At 43.8% G+C, this 21,687-nt stretch overlaps 1 protein-coding gene across 1 annotated transcript in view; it reads left to right on the top strand.

Annotated features, from left to right (window-relative positions):
* CCDC81 (coiled-coil domain containing 81) overlaps positions 1 to 21,309 on the top strand; it is a 794,710-nt gene extending 773,401 nt beyond the window's left edge. Inside the window, exons 14-15 of the mRNA XM_069639737.1 lie at positions 221 to 346; positions 20,775 to 21,309. Coding sequence (XP_069495838.1) covers positions 221 to 346; positions 20,775 to 20,913 — 265 coding nt within the window. The 3' untranslated portion in view covers positions 20,914 to 21,309. The remainder of the gene's footprint in view (positions 1 to 220; positions 347 to 20,774) is intronic.
* Positions 21,310 to 21,687: the final 378 nt, after the last annotated feature.

Here is a 21,687-nt window from a genome sequence, read left to right as displayed (position 1 = left end):
AGAACCATAGATATTTGGGTTGCAATTTGTACCCTTTTCCAAAAACTCAGTTGATATCATACTTATGTTCATTATAAAGCGCCCCAAAATTTTTACTCTTAAGCTTTTTATTCTTAACCATAATCTCTTGGATGGTATAAGCAGAAAGTAGGAGCTATGTTAAAAAAAAGTGTAATATAAAAATATGTTTGGTTTAATAATTTGCGAATTGAATTTTCAGGACAATATGTGAGAGATCGGAGCAGCTTGATAAGATGTACAAGCTGCAAAAAGAACTTCAGGACGATTGGGCAAAGAGCGTAGAAATGAAGAGGCAGAGGGAATGTGAAGAGGAGCAGATAATTCAGTAAGATCTACCTACAACCGTTATTAATCATGCTCTTTACCATTTGTTGAAATATTTTCTTTTCATTAATGTATTCGGGGGGGCTTTGACTGGATGCGTAGAACCATGTGTAAAAGGTATTCATGCATAGTTGTACTCTCTGTGGCATCTTGCAGGATATGTTTTGCAGAGTGAGGTGAACGATGGTCATTGCTGAATCTGCCTCACTCGCGCCCCATTCACTCCGTCAGACAGAGGCGTTGCTAGGGGGGGCTTAAGAGGTTATAGCCCAAGGTCTTTTGGTTGTAGCCCCGGAGAGAATCTCAGGGTCTACAACCAAAAGGCAAGCTAGCCCCAAGTCCTGACAATCCCAACATTAGTGTAGTCCCAGATCTTTTCTAGACCTAGCAGCACCCCTGCCGTCAGACAAATCCGAAAGCATCTCAGCCCACATCTGATTTACATGAGGGTAGAGATGCTATAGATTGCTATGGGATCAAGCAGGCAGATGCCATAGGGATCCATGGAAATGGCATGGAAGGTGGCCCATGCCGTTGTTCAATGCATAGGAACCGCCTGGACTTGCAGGCACACGTTGACATGACATGATATGATGTGGCATTTATAATGTGCCTGTACACAAGTGTTTCTAGGTGTGAAAGCATCTCAGCATCACAACAATAAAAAAATAGCATTAAGGTGACGGCTTGCAGTTAAGGGCAATCTTAATGCCATCTGGGCTATTTACAGGGATACAGTGGCCACCTTTGGACTAATGGATGGACAAAAGATTAACAGAACATATTTGCCATACTGCATACGAAGAGAAAATTGGTTCAAAGTACTTGATCCAGCCCTATTGTATCATGACATTTAAAAAGGGCAAAAAACCAAGAGCAAATAGTACAAATTGTCAATGTAGGGTTGCATTGTAAAAAGTGCATGATCCATGCAAGTGCCATGCAATGACTGGTTTAGAATTTAAGAGGAAGGTGGCAATTCGGCTTAGATAATAGGAAACGTGTGGAAATGTCACTAGCACACTTTCATTCAATGGGTGGTATTTTTTGCTTTGGGTAGGGTTGCATCCCATTGAAATCAGGGAAGGAGGGTCTGAATAAGTGCACTGCCAAATGGAGGCAAAATGTCAATGGATATTTTGTGCCACAGGCTTTTGTGAAGCGCCAGGCGAGGAGTGTTCCTGCAACATCCACATGGGTTCTGTAGGTGAGGTATGGTGATGGACTGAAACCTCCTAGGCCTCCTTTGCAAAGACATGCACACAGTGGTGTTGCTAGGTCTGGAAAGGATCCGGGGCTGCGCTAATGTCGGGAGTGTCAGGGACTCGGGGCTAGCCAGCCTTTTGGTTGTAGCCCCTGGGCTTCTACCCGGGGCTTCAACCAAATGACCTGGGGCTATAGCCCACTCAGTATAACCCCCAACCCTCCCCCCAGCTCCAACAACACATCTGAATTGCACATGGGGACATCCACACCGATTGCAGATGTGTGGTCTGGGATCCACAGTCACATTTGTGCATCACAAGGATCAGATCAGCCAGTGACTGCCTACACGCTTGTGGTGTGCATGGAGCTTACTCTGCACATCCTGGTAGAGCAGGAGCACAGAGCTCTGATATGAATTTGTGCTAATTCTACAACGGACACTGCCAGGCCATTATTTTTCTAATGCTGCACTCCATACCTAAGCAGATGGACAAATAATCATAATATAGCCCCATGTCTTTTGGAATCAATTGAAGTGAGGGGTGTGAGCAGAGTGCCCCCTCTCCTTGGGTGTGCGTGCAGAAAGGTAGGTCTGGTCATTGCACTGAAAAGGCTTTCCTAACTTGTTGCTATTGTGGGCAATTACCCCACATGGTCTGTCCCTTCAAAGGGAGATGTTATCTTACAAAATATTTGTATGTGTGTGGTCAGTGAAATCCCACTGTTATACTAGTGCTATCAACAACTGTTAAATAACAGTTACAATTAAATGACTTACATACACTTCCATGCATCCATACAGGGACAAAGCCCTAATAAGGTAATAAAAATAGGGATACATTTCCAGAATACGTTTTTTCAGATACATCTCTTCCTTATTTGTCAGGATAGAAAACTCTATATATTCAGTCACTCAAGGAAAGTACATTTGATTTTCAGTCAATAAAAACAATGAATTCGATTAGTATTGTTTTACTGGCCCAAGCATTGAATTTGTCGCTCATGTGATTTGGGATGAAGTAGGGCTTAATAAAAAGGCCCTGTCCCTCCCTTGCTGCTTAGTCTTCACATGCTTATGAGGAGAGATTTATCAGAATCCTACTCTGGGGCACAACATACCTATACCATCAAACCACTTCTATGCTTTCAAAACAATATCATGGCCGAGTCACCATTCCTACTGTTGAAACTTGCAGTTTCAGAGCGAAGGCCCCAAACCTTTGGAATCGACTCTCTCAGAATAGAGCCGTCGTGGCACAAATCCTAGAAAGTACCTTTTCTATTGCTTAATCTTTGGCAAGCCCAGTGGTTAGGGAGTAAGGTTCTCCCCCGTCTCTTCGCTTAAACAGAAACTATTACCTTTGTAGTTTGTGCATTATAAAGTACATATTTTGGGAAGAGCTGCTCAGGGAGATGTTGCATGGATTGGGAGAATAGGTGCACCACTACAGAGTCAAGACTGGTATCCGTAAACATACGTCCACTAACAGTGCGCATTCGTTTTCAAATAGCATGTACTTTGACCTGAAATATTTAAATTTTGTGTCACAAAGCAGAGTAGGAACTCAAATTGTGCAGACACAAACAAATTGTCTTCATACTTTCTTTTAGAGTTATCTTGCAGGGGAAAACCAAATCCAACCCCTCAGAGCCAAGAATGTACACAGAATAAGTTGATCTGTCTGAGGATGCTCGTTCACTAAGATGTGGTCAGATCTTCGTGTAAACTTAAAAGGTATTCTCACCTCGTGAAGTTCAAAAGTGTCCAAAGTAAACGTTTTTAGTTCTTGTTAAGCCCGGGTGATCTCTCACAGTAACTTAACGCAACAAAGCAGGTGTCTTGGAAAGGTGTAGAGTATCCAAACAAAACATGGAATTCCAAATAAAATGTGTCATGATTCCTCTAGCGGCTTCTCTGGATCCCTCCCTGTCAGTCTTAATGTTACAACAAAGTCCCAGTCTCTAGAAGTCAAAGCTTCCCTCGCAATATTCTTGTGCAAATAGGGAGCAGTGGGGAGGCCACATCCTCCTCCCGGGTCTCAAGTGTGCATTGGAGCTCATTGGTTGTTCTGTCCTTTGTCCACCCTCATGGGTCTCTTCTCTGGCCACCTGTTTCCACCTCTAGCTCTCTTTGCACTCTTTTCCAGCCGTCTCCAAATGAGATCCTTCCCTGGACCCCTGTGCCTTGTGCCACAAGCTCTTCCTTTTATAGGTCCTTGACCCAATCTTCTATCCCCTCTGTTACCAAAGGGAACTCAGGTGTACATCCTGAGGTAGGCTAGATATTGTTTGATGGGACCCTCCTCTGGGGATGGCTTACAGTTCTGATATTGGGCTTGGGGTTGGCTAATCTCTCTCCAGGGGCGGCCCTCTCACTGCTTACCACCGCCTTGGCCAAACCGGTCTCAGGTGTACAAGTGTGGAGACCTTGTGAAGTTGACTGGTTGACTGCTCAGGTTTCTCATCCTGTGTCAGGTCCCGCTCTTTCCCCCTGACGTTTTCTTCATGATATCTACACCTGCGCTGGGGGAGCTGAGTAAGAAGGTGCAGCCGGCTTTGCAGGACCACCCGCATTGATTTCCTGTAAAGGGACAGCTTCTAAGGCAGCAATGCAGCAAGTCCCTGCCTCTTGCGTCTAGCATGGTGTGGGTCAATGGAGCATCCTCTCCATGTGGCCTTCGGGGCCAGCATCACCTGGCTCGTGGCGGCACTAAGCCCTCTTGGCTCCACGGTATGGTCAGGCAATGTTTATGCCTGGCCAGTTCGGTGGTCTGATTCTCATCATACATTGGGTCTCATGAGTGTGGCGGTGCAGGAAGAAATCGTTCTAGCAAATTTGCTAGTTACACAAAGATGTATCTGAGTTTGGCACAAGTTGAATAAATAACACAACGCATTGTAGTAACATATCATTTTTATCCAAAGCCAAAAAGGTTTAGGCCAATCCCCCACTTCAGATTTTCCTACATGTGTAAATCAATACATAAAAACAAAATTAGTCCCCAATACACAAAAACAGTTTGTGAATGCCATGTGCTTCCCCATCTCTTGTCACAAAGACAGCAACATACAAAAGCAAGAAACAATAACCAATATAAAGTCTGGTTCTTATTATGTCCAGATTCGCAATGATAAATGCTATATCAACCGGGTAATATATACAGTTGTAAGAACATCACATGAATACAAAAAGGAAGACATTTACAAATCTTGTATTCTGAAACAGCAGTCTACTAGAAGAGACCATAAACAATGTTGGTCTTCAAAGCTGAGCTCTACCGGGGTCCTATAAACTAAGGACCCTATGCTAGTTTCACCCTTGTCCCTAATGGGTAATGGGTTTCCTCAGGACTGGAAAAGAGATTTTCATTTGCATACAAATGTTCATTTGTTGTAAAACGTTCAGGAATTAAGTGAACATTTATAATAATCGTTTTCAGAGAATTAATCAATTCATGGCATAAGAAAGATGCCTTTGTTTGTATACTAACCCATGAAGAATGAGAGTAAATGTTTTATGTGATCATGCAAATCATGGTGTGCTATATGTTTTTTTAACAATGATACACTTCAGACCAAGGAAGTGCTTATAAAATGAATACAATTATTGTTTCCTTTGTGAGATAAAAAAAATCAAGGTATGGGTCTAGTTTTTGCCCGTTGATATGAGTGCTCCGTTAAATTGGGTCTAAAAATTGTGAAATACAGGAGAAGGAGGTAGTCTGGGATTCCTATATATAATTCTGTACTTACCCTATTATATTACAGACCCCTTGATAACAAAAAATTCAGGGTTTGACCTGTTGGATATATATATATCACTTTCAGTACAAGATGCTTCCTTTCGGCCTGAACTCAGACACGCGTGTCTTCAGGAAGTTTATGAACACTGTGGCAGGTCTTCTCCGCCTCGAGGGCCATCACCTATACTCTTATCTGTATGACTGGCTGGTGAGGGCCAGTTCATCCGAGGTGGTGGTACACTCCTGCCAGAGATTGGCAGATGTTCTTCATCAGCTGGGGTTGTCCCTCTATGTGAGAAAGTCGCAGCTCTGCCCCTGCCAGGATCTGGTCTTCCTAGGGGCTAGGTGGAACACAGCAGTTCAGTGGGTGTTTCCCATGGCCGAGAGGCTCCTTTCTCTTCGTAGGGCAATTGGGCATTTCCTGGCCATCTGAACCACCTCAGCATGATGGTTTCAGCACCTTATGGGACTAATGGCGTCATGCATGCTCATATTTCAGGTCGCCCGCCTCAAGATGAGGCATCTACAGCTCTACCTGGCGGCTAATTTGGATCAGGAGACAGGGTTGCAGTCGGACAGGCTCCCAGTACCCCCCGCTCCTCCTGACCGATCGCATAGAGGCGGTATCGATCTGGAAATGTGCCCTGACAGAGGGTATTTGGATCTCGGCAGTCCACCTGCAGGGGGACAGCAATGCGTAAACGGGTCAGCTGAGCCGCTTGGGGTTCAACACCTACGAGTGGGAATTGCACAACAACTCCTTGTTGCCCCTCTTCCAGCGTTGGGGGTTTGCAGACCTGGACTTTTTCGCATCCCCTCAGAATTCCAAGTGCCCCCAGTTTGCTTCATGAGCAGGTCAGGGGTCCCTGGCAGATGCCATCCAGATGTGTTGGCACGGCTGCAGGTGTTACGTGTCCCCCAACCCCTCTGCTTCAACAGCTCATCCGCAAGGTCTGGGCTTCTGTGGGTTGCAGCCTCATCCTGATTGCTCCCCACTGGCCCTGGCGAGCCTGGTCTTTAGATCTGTTGCAGTTGTGCTCCCAGGGGCCTGTCCACCTTCCAATCCCCAGCAGGGGCTTCCTGACTCAGCAGGGCGGGTAGTGCATCATCCAGACTCAACCAGGCTGGCTTTGGCAGCCTGGTCCCTGACCAGTTGTGGCTTCAGCATGCCCAATTTTTGGATGACAACATTCAAAAGGCCAGACGGCCCTCTACTCGGTCCCAGTATAAGAGCAAATTGACTCGCTTTTGCTATTGGGTCTGGATCCTGTCACCTGCCCACTGGAGGATGTTTTGGCCTACTCAGCACATCTGGCTCATTCTGGAGTGCAGGTGGATACTTGCTGCACCTATTTGGCAGCCATTGGGGCGTACAAGAACTCCGTGATCATGTGTTTTCAGCGGCTGACCCGGTGGCTAAGGCCTACCTCAAGGAGTTGTCTAGGCTTTTTCTGCCTGTGCATGGGCTGCACCCGGTCGGCGACATCAATGTGGTCCTTGCAGCTTTGCAACGCAAACATTTCGAGGTGATGGCCTCTGTGGACATCAGGCTAGTGACACTAAAGGCAGTCTTGTTGGTGGCTCTCGCCTCTGCCCGCAGGGTAAGAAACTTGAAGATGTCATCTTCATGTGAGCCTTTCACCACGTTTCACAGCGACAAGATCATCTTGCGCGCTAACCCACACTTCCTGCCCAAGGTGGTCTTGCCATTTTATCTGAATCAAGAAATCTGTCTTCCAGTGTTCTTCCCGAACCCGCAGTCTGAGGTCGAAGGGCCCTGCATTCCTTGGACCTCAAGAGTGTCCTTACATTTTCTTTCTCTGACGAAATCCTTCAGGAAGTCTGAGGCACTGTTTGTCACGTACAGGGGCTCCTCCCCTGAGCTCCTCTCAGGCTTTCAAGACTTCTATTGCACGTTGAATGGTTCAGGCCATTTCTGAGGCATATGCGTCCATGGGCAAACCAGCCCTGGAGGGGATTTGTGCCCATGCAGTAAGGGCTAAGGCCACGGCCATCGCTTTCCAGAGGCATACTTTTTGGGAAGTCATCTGCAAGCCGGCTACTTGGGCCACTCCATCGGCTTTTGTGCAAGCACTACTCCCTTGATACCAGCTCCAGAAGCAATGCTGAGTTTGGGCAAGTGGTTCTGAAGAACCTGTTTGCGTCTTACTAGATATGAGGCAGTTGGTCACAGCTCCACCCTATGGTCTTGTTCAGTGGAATCACCTACAAGGATGGAGGAAAGGGGACGGAACGTATGAGTAATTAAAGTTACTCACTGTAGTGACTAGAGTACTCATAATCCATAGTCCCCTTTCCTCCATACATCCCCATCCACCTTACCCCGCTTGTATGCCAAGGGATAATATATGGCAAGTGTAGCCAGGTGTCTAAGCGTCCAATGTGTTCAAAGGGGACTCAGGCAAGGCGCCGGAAGGTGGGGCCTCAACGGGGCATTCCCACGCCAGAGCCTGCGCCGTATACTAAATTTAAAGGGGCGCTCAATTTTTCACTGCCAAAGGTTCTGGTACTGTCCTCATATTTGAGGACGCCCACAAGAATGGAGGAAAGAAAACTATGGACTATGAGTACTCTTGTCACTACAGTGAGTAACTTTAATAAATCCCATAAAGTGATAGAGAGGCAGTTGTGGGGACATCCAAATGAGTAAAGGATGTGCGTGTTTTAAAGGCCCAATATGGTAATAAGACTAACATTGCTCTGGAGCTGGTCTATTTTTTTGAAGAAGACATTTGGAAGGGGTTGATGGTGGACAATTGCATGGCAGCCATTTTGATGCCATCTGTCAGTTTATGGGGACCCAAGAAATAAAATGTATGCCACCTGCCAGTTTATGGGGACTCAAATTTGAAAAAAATAATAATCAGAATACTTAAGAGAGCAAATTATGATCCACAAATCCAACATAGCAACTTAAAGGAAGCTATGATAGGCCCTTAAACCGACCCTTTAAAAAGAGACAGATCGCTTCCAGTGTAGAATTGTGAAATACATGTATCCAGGCGCTGGGGATTAACATGCCTACCCCATCTCTCAGATAACACCTACATTGCTACTCTCACTCTGCTCACACAACGCCAGCGCAGTACTGCAGAAAATGCTAACTATATTACTCATCTTCTGTGCAATTGCCACGCCCGCATCCCCAGACACTCCCATCCAGGATACTGACTCAGGAGCCCCCCCTCCCCAGCCAGGCACTAGTCTCACCAACGACTCCTACACAACTAGGTACTATCCTGACCCTTCCTACCCAAGATATCATTGCAAGTCAGGACCTACAACCCTCCCACATCTCCGCCCAAAGCCTCACCAAGTACACACACTAACTCATTCACCTTCTCTAAAACCACCACCCTTGAGGTCGAGAAAATCATCCTCTCCCTTAAACCATCAAACTGTAAAGGCGATATCTGCCCTGCACACATAATAAAGGACGCAGCCAGAGACCTGTCGCCCTTTATCTCTAAACTTATAAACGCTTCTTTCTCCTCAGGCAGTATCCCTTCCAACTTAAAACAATCTTGGGTGCTCCCCCTCCTCAAAAAACAGACGCTTGATCCCCTCATCCCCACCAACTACCGACCCATCACCACGGTACCCTTCCTACTGAAAATCTTGGACAAAGTTGCCTATGTCCAGATTCAAAAATACCTAGAACTACACAAGCTACTAGGCGCCAGACAATCAGGTTTCCGCCCATTACACGGCACGGAAACAGCCCTCATCGATCTGAAAACCCAAATTGATGATCTGAGGGACAAGGGCAAGACAGCACTCCTCCTCTTACTCGACCTCTCCGCGGCTTTCGACCTCGTCGACCACAAGGTCCTCTGCAGACACCTTGACTCAGATGCTCATTTCTCCCCAGAAGCTATCAAATGGATCGAATCCTTTCTGAGTGAGAGAACTATGAGAGTCTTCTCCCCTTCAGCAGCAGCAGACCCCTCTCCTATCACTTGCGGAGTCCCGCAGGGCTCATGCGTCTCCCCCACACTATATAACATCTTCACCAAACCCCTGTTCGACGATCTGGACCATCTGGGTGTCACCTACACTAACTATGCTGATGACACTCAGATTCTCCTCCAACTTTCAGGGGATCACAGTAAGGACAGAGAGTTGGTGAATAGGGTATATCTCATCATTCAGGCATGGATGGCATCTCATGGTTTATGCCTGAAAGATGACAAGACAGAGCTCATCATCTTAGGTACCCCTGCTAATATCAAGAAACTAGGCCTTGAATATGCCGAATTCAACATAGATGGCAATCTCATCAGAGTATCCAGGGAAGTAAAAACCCTTGGCTTTTATCTGGATGCCACTATGTCATTCACTAAACAGGTCAACTCACTAGCATCTACCACTGCGTACACGTGCAAATTAATAAGGGCAGGCAGACCATTCCTATCCAATGACAGCTGCCTGATCCTGGCAAGAGCACTCATACTATCTAGGCTTGATTATTGTAATGCCCTCTATAGCGGTGCTAACAAAGCCATTATCCACAGGCTTCAAATCTTACAAAACAATGTCTTGAGAGCTGCCCTCGGCATTAACAAGAGAGATCATATCTCAACCACCAGACGCCAACAGAAATGGCTCTCCACAGACAACAAAATCAAACTAAAGTTGGACTCCCTAACCCATAAAGCCCTCAACAATGCCGCTCCCAGTTATCTGATGGACAAGGTAAAGAGAAAGTCCTCCATCCGACAAACAAGAACTATCAATTCCAACCGTCTGATAATTCCCAGATTCAAACTATCCACCATTGGTGGGAACAGTTTCCCGGTGAAAGCTGCCACGCTCTGGAATTCTCTGCCACACAACCTAAGAGCTGACCAACCATATTTGCACTTTAGAAGACACCTCATCAGTCACCTTAACTCCAATAACCCTTGTATTTAGCTGCACTTTCTACACCTATGTATAGATAGTGATACTTTTGTTTGTGATTCTGCCCTCGCCTCTAACAGCCCTGCACACATCTGTACACTTACCTCCTGTATAGATACTGACTTTTTATGTTTGAAGATTTGTATACCTCTTATTCCTGTAATCCTGAATATTTTTTCAGGATTACCCGCCTCTAACAGCCCTGTACATATCTGTATATTTACCCCTGCATAGATATTGACTTTGTATGCATGAAGATTTGTATATGTCTTATTCCTGTAATTCTGATTATTTTTATTACTACTTCAAAGTGTATATTTCTGCAACATTGTAAGCTTCGAATTATCTTTTTCCTGCGCCCTATTGCCCCTGGGTAAGGTGCGCCATACAAATAAATAAACAAACAAACAAACAAACAAACAAGGACGTAAACTGCTTTGTGGTACAGGGTGAGCAAGAGTGTGGTGTGAGAATGAAGACAGTGAAAAAAGGGGTGCACCCTGCATAATGCTACCCCAAGTAATGCTGCTCAAAAGGTGTGTGGGGTGTGTGTCTGTGTACGTCACCAAGGGCAAGTGTCAGTGCTGGGGATAATTAGTGCCCCGCTCTGCATGCGCTGGTGACAAGATGGGACGAAACCAAGTGAGCTGGGTCTGGAGAGGTGTTGATGAATGGGAAGAGTCACCATGCACACAGGCCCATATAGTGCACTCCAGTGTGATATGTCATTGGATGGTAAAGCTTTGAGGCTGCTTTGAGATACTGGCTTTCTCTATGCCATTTACTCTTTGATGAGGTTTTTCCTGGGAGAGTAAGAACTTGATATTCACCCAAGACCTGAAGAGAAGAGCTGGATGGTAGTTTGGGGTTTTACATGGAGGGTTTTGGCCCTAGGAGGTAGGTCTGCTGTCTGCAAAGTGTATGTGGCCGAGAAAGGAGCAACTGTCATGGAAGGGTCTGAACAAGGGGTGTTGAAGATGAAATTGTATACAGGAAAGCCTGAATTATTTCTTAATGTAAATACGATGCTACTATTTTCTCCCTCAGGGATAATTTTTCAACATTTTTCAAGTGTCTTTAAAGAGGAGAGATTTAGTCATTGTATATTGTTGTAGAAGGGTATGTAACCTAAGGTGCAACATCCCGACCAGTGGATCTGTATCATGATTGAGAGAAGGAGCTGAAACGTTTGTGTGAGGACTGTATCCAGCAACCGGTCAACATTTCTGAATGGCTAGCACCAATAGGTATTGACTGCAAATTTGAAAAACAGTATTGCATGTGTATAGACTATCTCAAATCTCAACACCAGTATATAGGTGGACAAACATCCCTTATCCAACATTTTACAACTCTTTACCACCATGAACCCTACCAAATATTTTTGCAACATTGGTTTTGTCCTGTGAATACAACCAGGATGCCCTACAGGGAGTTGTCTAAACACTTTCGTGTCGACTATATGTTTATGATGTGGCAACAAGAAACTGTTTGTTCTTTATACATTGTGTCATTGTAACTCCTTTGAGCACAAGGGAGATTTGTTCTAAATTACCAGATGTTTCAATAATAATAATAATAATAGTATCATTTTTGTAAATTGTCTGTTTTATAGGATTGGTTTTAGGCTCACTTTAATCTGTGGTGATGGTATGGCATAATCACAGTGCTATAAAAGAAAAATAATAACTGTTCTTAAATAAATTGCTGGAGTCAGCCCACCTCCCTTGTAGATGTGTTTATGTCCAGATTCACCCTGACTAACAGTTTTTTGACATATTGGAATATACCTGGAATAGTCAGGGAATAGCCAGGTGCTCCTCCTTTTTCTATATATCATTAACCATTAGTACATGTTTTAGCACAAGAGGTTTAATTGTGGCTTCTCTACGCATTATTAAATGGATTTTGGAGCATATTGCAAATAATACCTGTATTCATAATACATAGCTAGTGACAAAAATAGACTGGCAGCTTGTATATCCTGGCTTACAGAGGATGTGGTGGCAGTGTACAGTAATCTGGATGAGTATGGGCAGTGGTGCAATGTGCCAGAGACAGATAGCTAAGTAAGTAAGGAAAGTAAGGATAGATGGATGGAAGAGAGCATGAAAGACCAGCAAGCTTGATGGATGAGGAACGAGTTGCAGAGAGGATGGAGTTCTGTAGTGGGTAGGCTATAAGATTTTAAGCAAGTTTTTGACCAGATGGATGATAAATTGTACGGGTTTGTGCAAGGGTATAGATTGGTTGTTCCAGTTACTCAATGGGAACATTTGATTGACATGGCCTATCAAGGGCATTGGGGCTGCAGCCTCACAAGTGGCATCTAAAGAAGCAATATTGGTGGCCTGAAATGGACGAGCTCCCAACTCGTGTCCAAAACCAGAGGGAAAATCAATCCACAGAAACTCAAAAAGGGGTGCACCACATGCAGTAAAGACAAAAATCTATTTGTACATCATGTCTGGGAAGAGGATCAAAACAAGCTAACTTCAACACGCCCTTTGCAGCCCTAACATTTTATAGCCATAATCGGCACATTAATACATCACAATGAAAATGTATCAAAATCATCACCCTAACATTTTGATTGGCTTGGCTCCAGCCACCCAAGTAAGTTCTATGCATTGCAAGGATATGATTGCTCATTACCATTTTGTTACACAAAGAACACCACCCACCCAACATGGTCACAACCCTCTTGATCCACTCGAAGAATGCACCAATCGCAGCTCATGAGAATGGTTCGATAAAGGTTTTCATTTTAATTGGGCCATGGCACCTCAGACAATTAGGGCTGTAACGTCCAACTGCAGTGGACCAATGGGTGACAAAGAAACATGGCACACACCTCCTCTATTCATTTCACATTTCCATCATCTGTACCTGCTCACTGTGTAACTCCCTATCTTGTTACGTGTTGCTAGTCGAGGTACATTGCGTCTTGGTACCCCCCCTTCAATGAATGGAAACACACCAAAATGTCGCCCCTAACACTGCGACCATGGCATTACTGCGCCTTTGTGCCATACTAAAATGCTGACCCCCCACAACACCGACTAATGGGAGTGGGGGGTGTCCCCTGCTCCCCTTTGTCAGTGCAGTGGCAGTTGTGGGGGTGTCACCCGCTTCCATTAGATTTATTGGTTAGTGGCTTGAGCCATCCCATGGAAATGGGCAGCCTCCACATGAACATTGTATATGACTGTAGCAGACGGACAGAAGCATGATTAAACTGATCTGCTCATGCAGCTGCCAAACTACGCTTTCTTTGCGATTGTTTGCCATTTTGCCCCCTTTCTTTGCTCTTTTTTATTTTCCCATGCTTCAAAGTGGTTGTACTGTATTTTGGCATGTTAAAACACTTTGAAATAATATTAAATATAAACCCCTCTCCCCACATGGCTCGAAATTGCTGCAAACTATTTGCCTTCTGCTTGTGGACTGAAAAGCCTGGTGACTGGCAGCTTGACTGTTAGAGAGAATTCTCAGAAATGTGCTAATTCCTCTCTACCTTAGAGACTTTGAGGACTTGAATTTTTAACCTGGAGAGAGTGAGACCCTTTTTCCAACTCTCTCATGTATTTTTGTTATGATTTGAACACTATGTTTCTTTTGGTTGTGTAGTCTGACAAACTCCATAGGCATCATCCTTTACATTGTGTCACACAGCACCTTCAGCGCAGTGGCACTGGGAAGTGTTTCAGATTTCCCAGGGTTTAAATACCTTAACTTGGATAAACTACTGTTTCCCAGAACAGTAAAGTGAAATTGACTTTACTTACATTTATAACTTTCTAGCCCCAGCACACACTATCTTACAATAGGGTGCTGGAGGGGTTACTTAGTATCCCCTTTGTTTAGTTTTTCATGTAACATTTTTATGTTACCTTTCCTCAATGAATGGCTGGTGGCAGTGGTTTACTTTTAACTACCATGGTGTGCTTTTACCGCGGGCTGCGTTTGCAGCTGCGGTAAAGCACCCAAGGGTGCCATTTTTGTCAAAATGGCCCCAGTCTTCTTTTTTCGCCATTCATTTGTGGAAAGGTCCTCCTTGCGATTTAATCTGCGCGCCAAACCAGGTTTGGCCCCTTTGTTCATTTTGTCTTTGGCGGAATTCACAAGTGAAGCCCGCCTCTGGCTCCAGGGTGTCTAGCGGGGGCAGGAAGCGAGGGAGGTGACCGGAACTCCCTGTGCTTAGGCTCCTAGGAGACAGGAATGCGCTCCTAGGTGATTGGCCATCTGGATGACCGGCAAGGACAGCCAACCTACTGGGTGACTGACAGCTGGGCTGGAATTAATGGGAGAAAACTTCATAAAAGGCAAGGCTTTTTGGCTTGGAAGGCAGAGTCGACCACTGGACAAAGGAATCTGAAGAAGAACTTGGAAGAGAAGCCTTCTGCAACTGGACCGTTGGTTTTTCCCGGTGAAGCCCTGCTGCTGTGCTGAAGCTCTGAATTCGCCTCGCTTAGAGAAGCCCTGCAAGAATGACTTCTCCCCTTGAGTTGGTGGGACCAATCATGGGACTAATCAACTCCAAAGTAAGCCACCTGGACATCCTCTTGGAGCTGGTTGAATTTCCACTGCCGTTGCTACTGGAAACCGTAAAGCCAGGGAGAGGAACACTAGATCGTGTGCGTTGCTTTTAAGTTGGCCAAGAGCTCCAGGAAGATCTCCGGACTCCCAGGCAGCAGGACTGACTGAGCCTGAGCCACCTCAACAGAGGGCTGGACCCCAGATGCTAGGAAAGCACATCGACAGCCAAGAGTCTGCAGTGTTGCTATTTGCTTAAACGCGAGGAGCTGAAACCGTGAAGTGCCACCGAATAGAAGTTGGTCCTTTTCTGTCACTGACCATCCCGTTGTAGTGTAGGAGTCCTCCAGACGTCCTCCCTCTTGTCCCCATGACTGAGGCCCAGGAACACAGGATCTGCAGAGCTGCACAGGAACAGAAGCCAGCCAAAGCCCTTTTCTTCTAACCAAATGTACTGTACAGTCTAAGAGGACTTACCTCTTGTTGTGTAATGACACTTGTTCTCAGTTGAGACATGTTGTGGTTGCTTTTGTAGCGTTGCTATCCAATTCTTTACCTCACAAGCCTAATCAGCTTGTGGCCCTGCTTTGATTTCTTTTTTTCAGCAAAGACTTCTAAAACATTGTGCAAGACTTTTACCTACCTGCAAGAAGTGCTTCAGCTCACCTAGACTTTTGCCCAATCGACTTTGGCCTAGCCTGGCGCCTTGAATGACTCTTCTTCCCTCTGACATTGTGTTTGGTCTTCCTTCCAGGAAGGGGTTAACTAACTTTGCATTGGGGAGGGTTTAAAAGTACTTACCTGCTTCAGAATATTTGTGTGATCTCTTGTTTTGTTCAATAAACTTTTTCTTTGACATCCTCTGGTTCTAAATGCAAACAGTGGTATATTAATGTTGATGACTGGACGCAATATTTGGAAATATTAAGAGTGTGTATTTTGGAGTGTATTTGTGTGTTATATATATATATATATATATATATATATATATATATATATATATATATATATATCTCTATATATATTATTATATTGCCCCCTTCTGAAGAAGGCTTACTGAAACTGACTGTTAAAAAAAAATAATAATTGTTTAATCAAGAAACCTTGTGTGTAAGAGTTTATTTGAATACTTGTCACTGTGAATAGCTGTGTAGCTCCCCTACAGCTCACATTGACCCCTCTTGAGATAAGCCTGGCTGCTCAACACGCTACCAACGTGTGTAGTACAAGCTTATATCAAAGGTTGGGTTCCTATTGCCAGGAGGTCAGGGTAGTTGTAGTGTACCCAAGGGGTACTGCATCCAATCTTGCCTAACATTGACCATAATGGCCGACAAGGATTTGCCTTGTTTGTCGCCAATTTTGGAGGGAAGAAGGCATTCTCTGTGAAACCGGAGTGTTTGTGAGCCAGCCATTGTTGTGGAAAATTGGTTTCCCCTTAGCATTCAGTACCCCAGCCTGCTCTTGATCAATGGTCCATGCAACACCTCGGTGATTTGTTACCACTACCTTGCATGGCCCTGGCCCTTTGGACATGCTGACAGTGGTACAGAATACACTTTTATTATGAAGGGATACTCCTGTGAACAGCCATGAAGCAGGACGTAAGTAGAGGCGCTGATTCACACCGCTTTCTGCTTCATGCTTGAAGACGTTCTCCGAACGGCTGTCAGCGGCATGTAGCACTCCAGCAGGCTGGTGGAACTGCCAAGTTTAAAAAGGAGTGTGCATTTATATGTGTGTGTGTGTTTGCAAAGGGCTGTGTGCGTATGTGTGAATGCTGTTTGTGAACAGGGGGCCGGTTCTTGCAGGGATTCGTGGAGGATCTGGAAATTAGATTTTTGGATACTGGCTGCAAGACCAATTATTGCTGGGCAGAGGTTACATATATTGGCACAGTAATCACGAAAAGGTCTTCTTAAAGTGGTAGTATTGGAACTACTATGCACAGCCAACATGAACATCTTCAAGTTTCAATGCTGACACACATTGTCACAGCCAGCAGGGAAGTGTCTTCTCACAGTGGCAATATTGGCTTTATTATTCGTAACCAACATGAGTGTGTTCCTAAAGTGTTAATACTGGGATAAATTGGCACAAACAACATGAGTGACTCTTATAGAGGCAATACTGCCACTATTGGGCACAGTCAAAATGAGTGTTCTCAGAGTGGCAGTACTGCCGTATAATGGCATAGCCAGCAATACAATGGGCCTCATTACGACCCTGGCGGTCCGGAAATAACGGTGGCGGTAAACCCGCCGCCACCGTTGTTTCCGGACCGCCTGATCCCGACCCCTGCAGGCGGGAGGTGATGTTCCCGCCAGGTCTGACCTGGCGGGTTTAACACCTCCCTCATGCAGGCGGACGAGGAAACACCGGCAGCATTACAAGATGCTGCCGGTGTTTCCATGATCCCGATTCCCAGTGGGGATTTATGGCACACATGGCTCCTCATTCCACAGTGTCATGTATTAGCCTGTTTAACAGTAGAAATATGCTTTGAAACCACAACATTCTGCATTTCGATCAGCTTTACAGAGCTACCGGATAGCTGGGTACTTAGAATTATGTACAGTATGCAAATGACATCTAAGATGCATACTCACATGTATAGATTGGCAAGGAGCAGTTTAAACAGTGGGTTTAACATATTTAGTAATGCACTAAGATTATGCATTCATTGCAGGTAAAAATACCTTTGCTATAGTGCCTACTTAAGTATGGCCTGAAGTAGCTATATGCATTCATTGCACGCATGTATACCTATCTAAACGTTTCCAAAGTTTGCTGATTGAAAATATTATCTAGATACGTATACTATGATTGATTTATAGTTTAAGACATTTAACATTGAACAAAGGAAAGGTCTAAAGTCAAATGAAAAACCTTCAGTCATTCTTAATTTGGCATAATTTAAATCCAGGAAAACCTCTTTTGATAAATGCCCTCCTCTAAGCTCAAGAAGTAATTAGAACAAGCAGTCCAGTATATTGAACATGTCTCAGACCCCACTTAGACACAGGTAGGTTTTCTAAATGAATAAGATAATCAAAATCTGACTCAATAGGAAACTGAGCAAAAAAGCAAAATGCACACTGGCGCAAAGTAAATGTCAAGTGTGCTGATACAAGTCTCTGCAACTCGCACTTCAGATTACACTTAAGTAGCCCTCTAAAATGTATATAATGGGCATAGTATTCGCTTGAAACACAGCCTCAGAACAGTTTAAGAATAAAGTCCAGTGCCGTATTACAGAGCTGTGCAGATGGTAGCAGAGTTGAAAGCTGAAAAGATGAACATATGCCAACCAAGATGAGAGCTGCCTGCAACTGAAGATATGGGTATGAACAGTCGTAATCAAACCAATTAAAAAGCTATTCTTTAGAATTATTGCTTGTTAGTACCTGTTGAGGGACAATCAGATTGTTACAAATTATCTGATTGGCCCTCGCCGGGTCATTACCTGCCCAACAAGGCTCACCTCGCTGCTGCTTCCTTCAGGTTCCTTCCGACTGGCTGCCATGGAAAGGGAGATGGGACTACATGTAGTCGCATCTCCCTTTCCATGGTGGCTTTTTTCTTTGTTTCGATTATGTTTTGCTTTTTTCAATGCGCGCCAGGGAAATGGAGGAGGGACTACGTGTGGTCCCTTCTCCCTGTTCCATGGCAGCCATTCTTTGTTTTTTTTGTTTGTCCACAATGGCTGTCATGGAACAGGAGAAGGGACATATAGTCCCTTCTCCCTGTTCGGTGCCGGCCATTCTTTCTTTTTTCTTTTTTCAGTTGTGAAACGCTGATGGCATCTCACAACTGCAAAAAAGACTATTAGTGCAGGCTTACAGGCCAGAGTACTAATAGCAGTAGGCCCTGAGCGGGAGGGCATTACCACTTCAGGTAATGCCCCAGGCCGGCTTTATGGCCCTAGCGCTGGGGCATTATCTGAAACGGTCAGGGATTGCTTAAGTGAACGCATGTGCTACTTAAATTAAAATAATAGTTTACATTGTTCAAGGGAGACACAAGAAAGCATTTGGGAATTTGTATTACATTACCAGATATACTAAAAATAGTACAAAGAGAAAAGGAGCCATTTTAGCATTTTGTTTGGATGTCCTGTAACGTAGATTAAGGCACACAAAGAGAGGCCTGCATTTCATGTTTGATTGAAACCAATATACTAAACTATGTGAAAGTATGAACAGTATGACTCAAGTTACACCTGTTAAAGAAATAATCTGTTGAATGTGAACAAAACACAAAGTATAACTTTTGTGTGGAACACCACACCCTGAATGAAATCATGTACAACAGACAGAAATGTTGTAAATTAACTAAGAATTAAAAATACAATTACACTGCCATTGTATAGTGTTTCATTGTGAAGAATGGATTCCTAAAAGGTAAAGATCTGTTAAGAAATTAGCGTCAGCCTGGATTTAGTTTTTTTTTAGATATGTTAACAGAAAATGGAAACTTTGTTTTTTTAATAAATACATTTTTAAATTTACCAACTTGATATCCTAGTACATCTTTCCGCAAAGACCAGTGTCTGAGCTCAAATGTATAAACTTTGTTATCAATAAAATGTGTAAATGTGAAATATCGAGGGACAGGCTCCTTCCTCCTATCCATAGCATGAAAAACATAGAAAGCACGGTATAAAAGTTAAAGGAAGTAGAGATACAATTGATTCACTGATTCACGCAAACCTTTTTTTGTACAGCTGGATAAGCACAATTTTACATTAAATCCTGGGCAAATCCTTCTCCGAGCTAAGATCTCAGATAAGGCATTTTGAGGTAAAAAAATAAATAAATAGGAAGCCCCTGGTTATAAGGATTTTGTAATCTTTGCTTTGAAGGGGAGTAACTTTCTTTTAGGGCAAGAGGTCAAGGTTCACAGAGGAAACATTTACATGACCAGAGGAGGCTGCCATTTGCTTGGTGCTGTCTTATATCTAGGAGCTGCTCGTAGCTCCTACTAATGATATATTTATTTTGATCCCTGCCCCAGCACATTTTCTGCTAGAGGATCTATGCCTTCTCAGAAGTCCTGCAAATACAGACAAACTGGCTCACCTTGCACCAGTTCCTGTGAACTAGTGTCTTACTTGAATTCCCCAAATAACACCAGCAATCCTTCCTTGTGCCTAGTAGCAATTTATTATGCAGCATGCCAATTATTGATACTTCTATCCATTGATTCATTCAACTTGACAAGTACTAGTGTCACTGATTTAACTCCTCCCGACAGTCAGTTGTCAATCTGTTGATGCTCTTGCCAATGCACTAAAAGAACACTAATACCTAACTGTACACCTGACCTCAAGGATGACATGTTCCAGGGATTTTCCCATGGTGCAAACCATAGTGATGCCAGGATCTGGTCTTAGCAATGAGTGCCAACTCTTCAGAAAGACTCAATGCACTCTACGCCAAGTTTCTAGAATGATTTCAAACTAGTCTTTGCATTTTATCTGACATATTCTAAAATCTGAAGCATATTTTTTAAATTTACAGTGCAAGAAAAGAAACAAATATCAACACGTTCCAATAATTTTTGTAATGTTGGCTGCCAAGCACATACATTGTGTTTGGCATTAGTGCCTGTTTACTGGTTGTGCTATACAAAGATGCACAGAACTTTGGGGCTACACAGATTTTCATACCTTTCTTACACCACGACCAGAGGGTTGCGGTCGCATTCGAGAGCACTGTTTGTTTCATGGCATCACTTCACATGAATGAAGCCTTTCAACATGGAATGCATCTGTGGTTCTTTCTGAAGTGCTTGAACACACACACTGCATGGTTAATAAAAAGAACATTAACTGAACCATTTGGACTGGCACACCTAAAAACGTAAAAGCATATATTATTTCAGTTATATTCTGTAAAAATGTATACTTTTGGGGAGGAATTGTCTGGAATCTAGTTGCCATTTGCTGCGCTCCCCAAACCTGTTTTGTCTTACGCCCCTTTGTGTGCAGTGACGTGTTTTCACTTTTGTGTACCCTAGGTGTGGGAGCAATCTCGTAATTGAACAGTGTGACAAGTATCATCGGTGCTGCAGATGTAAGCGGCGCTTAAGCAACGTGGGAGAAACCAGCATATGGACTGAATCGAGATATATACCAGGCTGCAGAATATTGTTATAGCATCTGTTGTTGTGGGTTTTGATACATTTATCTTTACTGGTGTCTGGTTTCCTAATTACACCAGGATGTTAATGATGGCTACATTTTTGTTATCTAAAGTTTATACATTAGGTAATGTTATAAGAAAAAGAATAAATAAAGTCTCCGGAGAATTAAGTGAGAATAGACACCTCATTAACGTAGAAGCTACTTGATATTAAACAACTGGCAATAGTGCCTCTTGGTTTATATTAATACGAGGTACCGGTTTGTTTTTGCTTTAAACAATTTAATAAACAGAATAATGTATAATTAACAAATCCAGATTTTCAAATTACACTTACCAGTTGAAAAGTCGTGTTGGCATGTGTGGACAAAGATACATGTAACTGAACAAAAATAAAATGTATTTAATTGAATTTTGTGAGTAGGTTTTGTGAAGTTACGTTCAGGGGTGGCGAAGCTATAGGGTGGGAGGGTTCTAAAAAAAACAATATGGGGAATTCCCCTCTCATGAAGCACAAAAACCGCTGTATGAAATTATACCAAACGTGGATTGGTAGTAGGTGTCTGGTCTAACTTAAAAAATTTTGCCTGGTTTCTGGAAAACCAGTCCACTGTTTAACAACACCGAACCCCAAATAATGGAGATATATTGGTGGCTGGGTTTGGGAAAAGTTCAGAAACTACAGTTCAAGTTAGAATCATGGACTGTGATTGGCGAATGGCATTTTGAGTCCAATCACAATCTCTGGTTTGAAAACTCGGGTCCAGGTTTGCAAACTTCACTCTGCA

The sequence above is a fragment of the Ambystoma mexicanum genome, chromosome 7q (genome assembly GCF_040938575.1).
Source record: "Ambystoma mexicanum isolate Mex_15411 chromosome 7q, UKY_AmexF1_1, whole genome shotgun sequence".
NCBI classification, from domain to species: Eukaryota; Metazoa; Chordata; class Amphibia; order Caudata; family Ambystomatidae; genus Ambystoma; species Ambystoma mexicanum.
The sequence above is the reverse complement of the archived record's forward strand: the minus strand, read 5'-3'. Positions and strand labels throughout refer to the sequence as shown.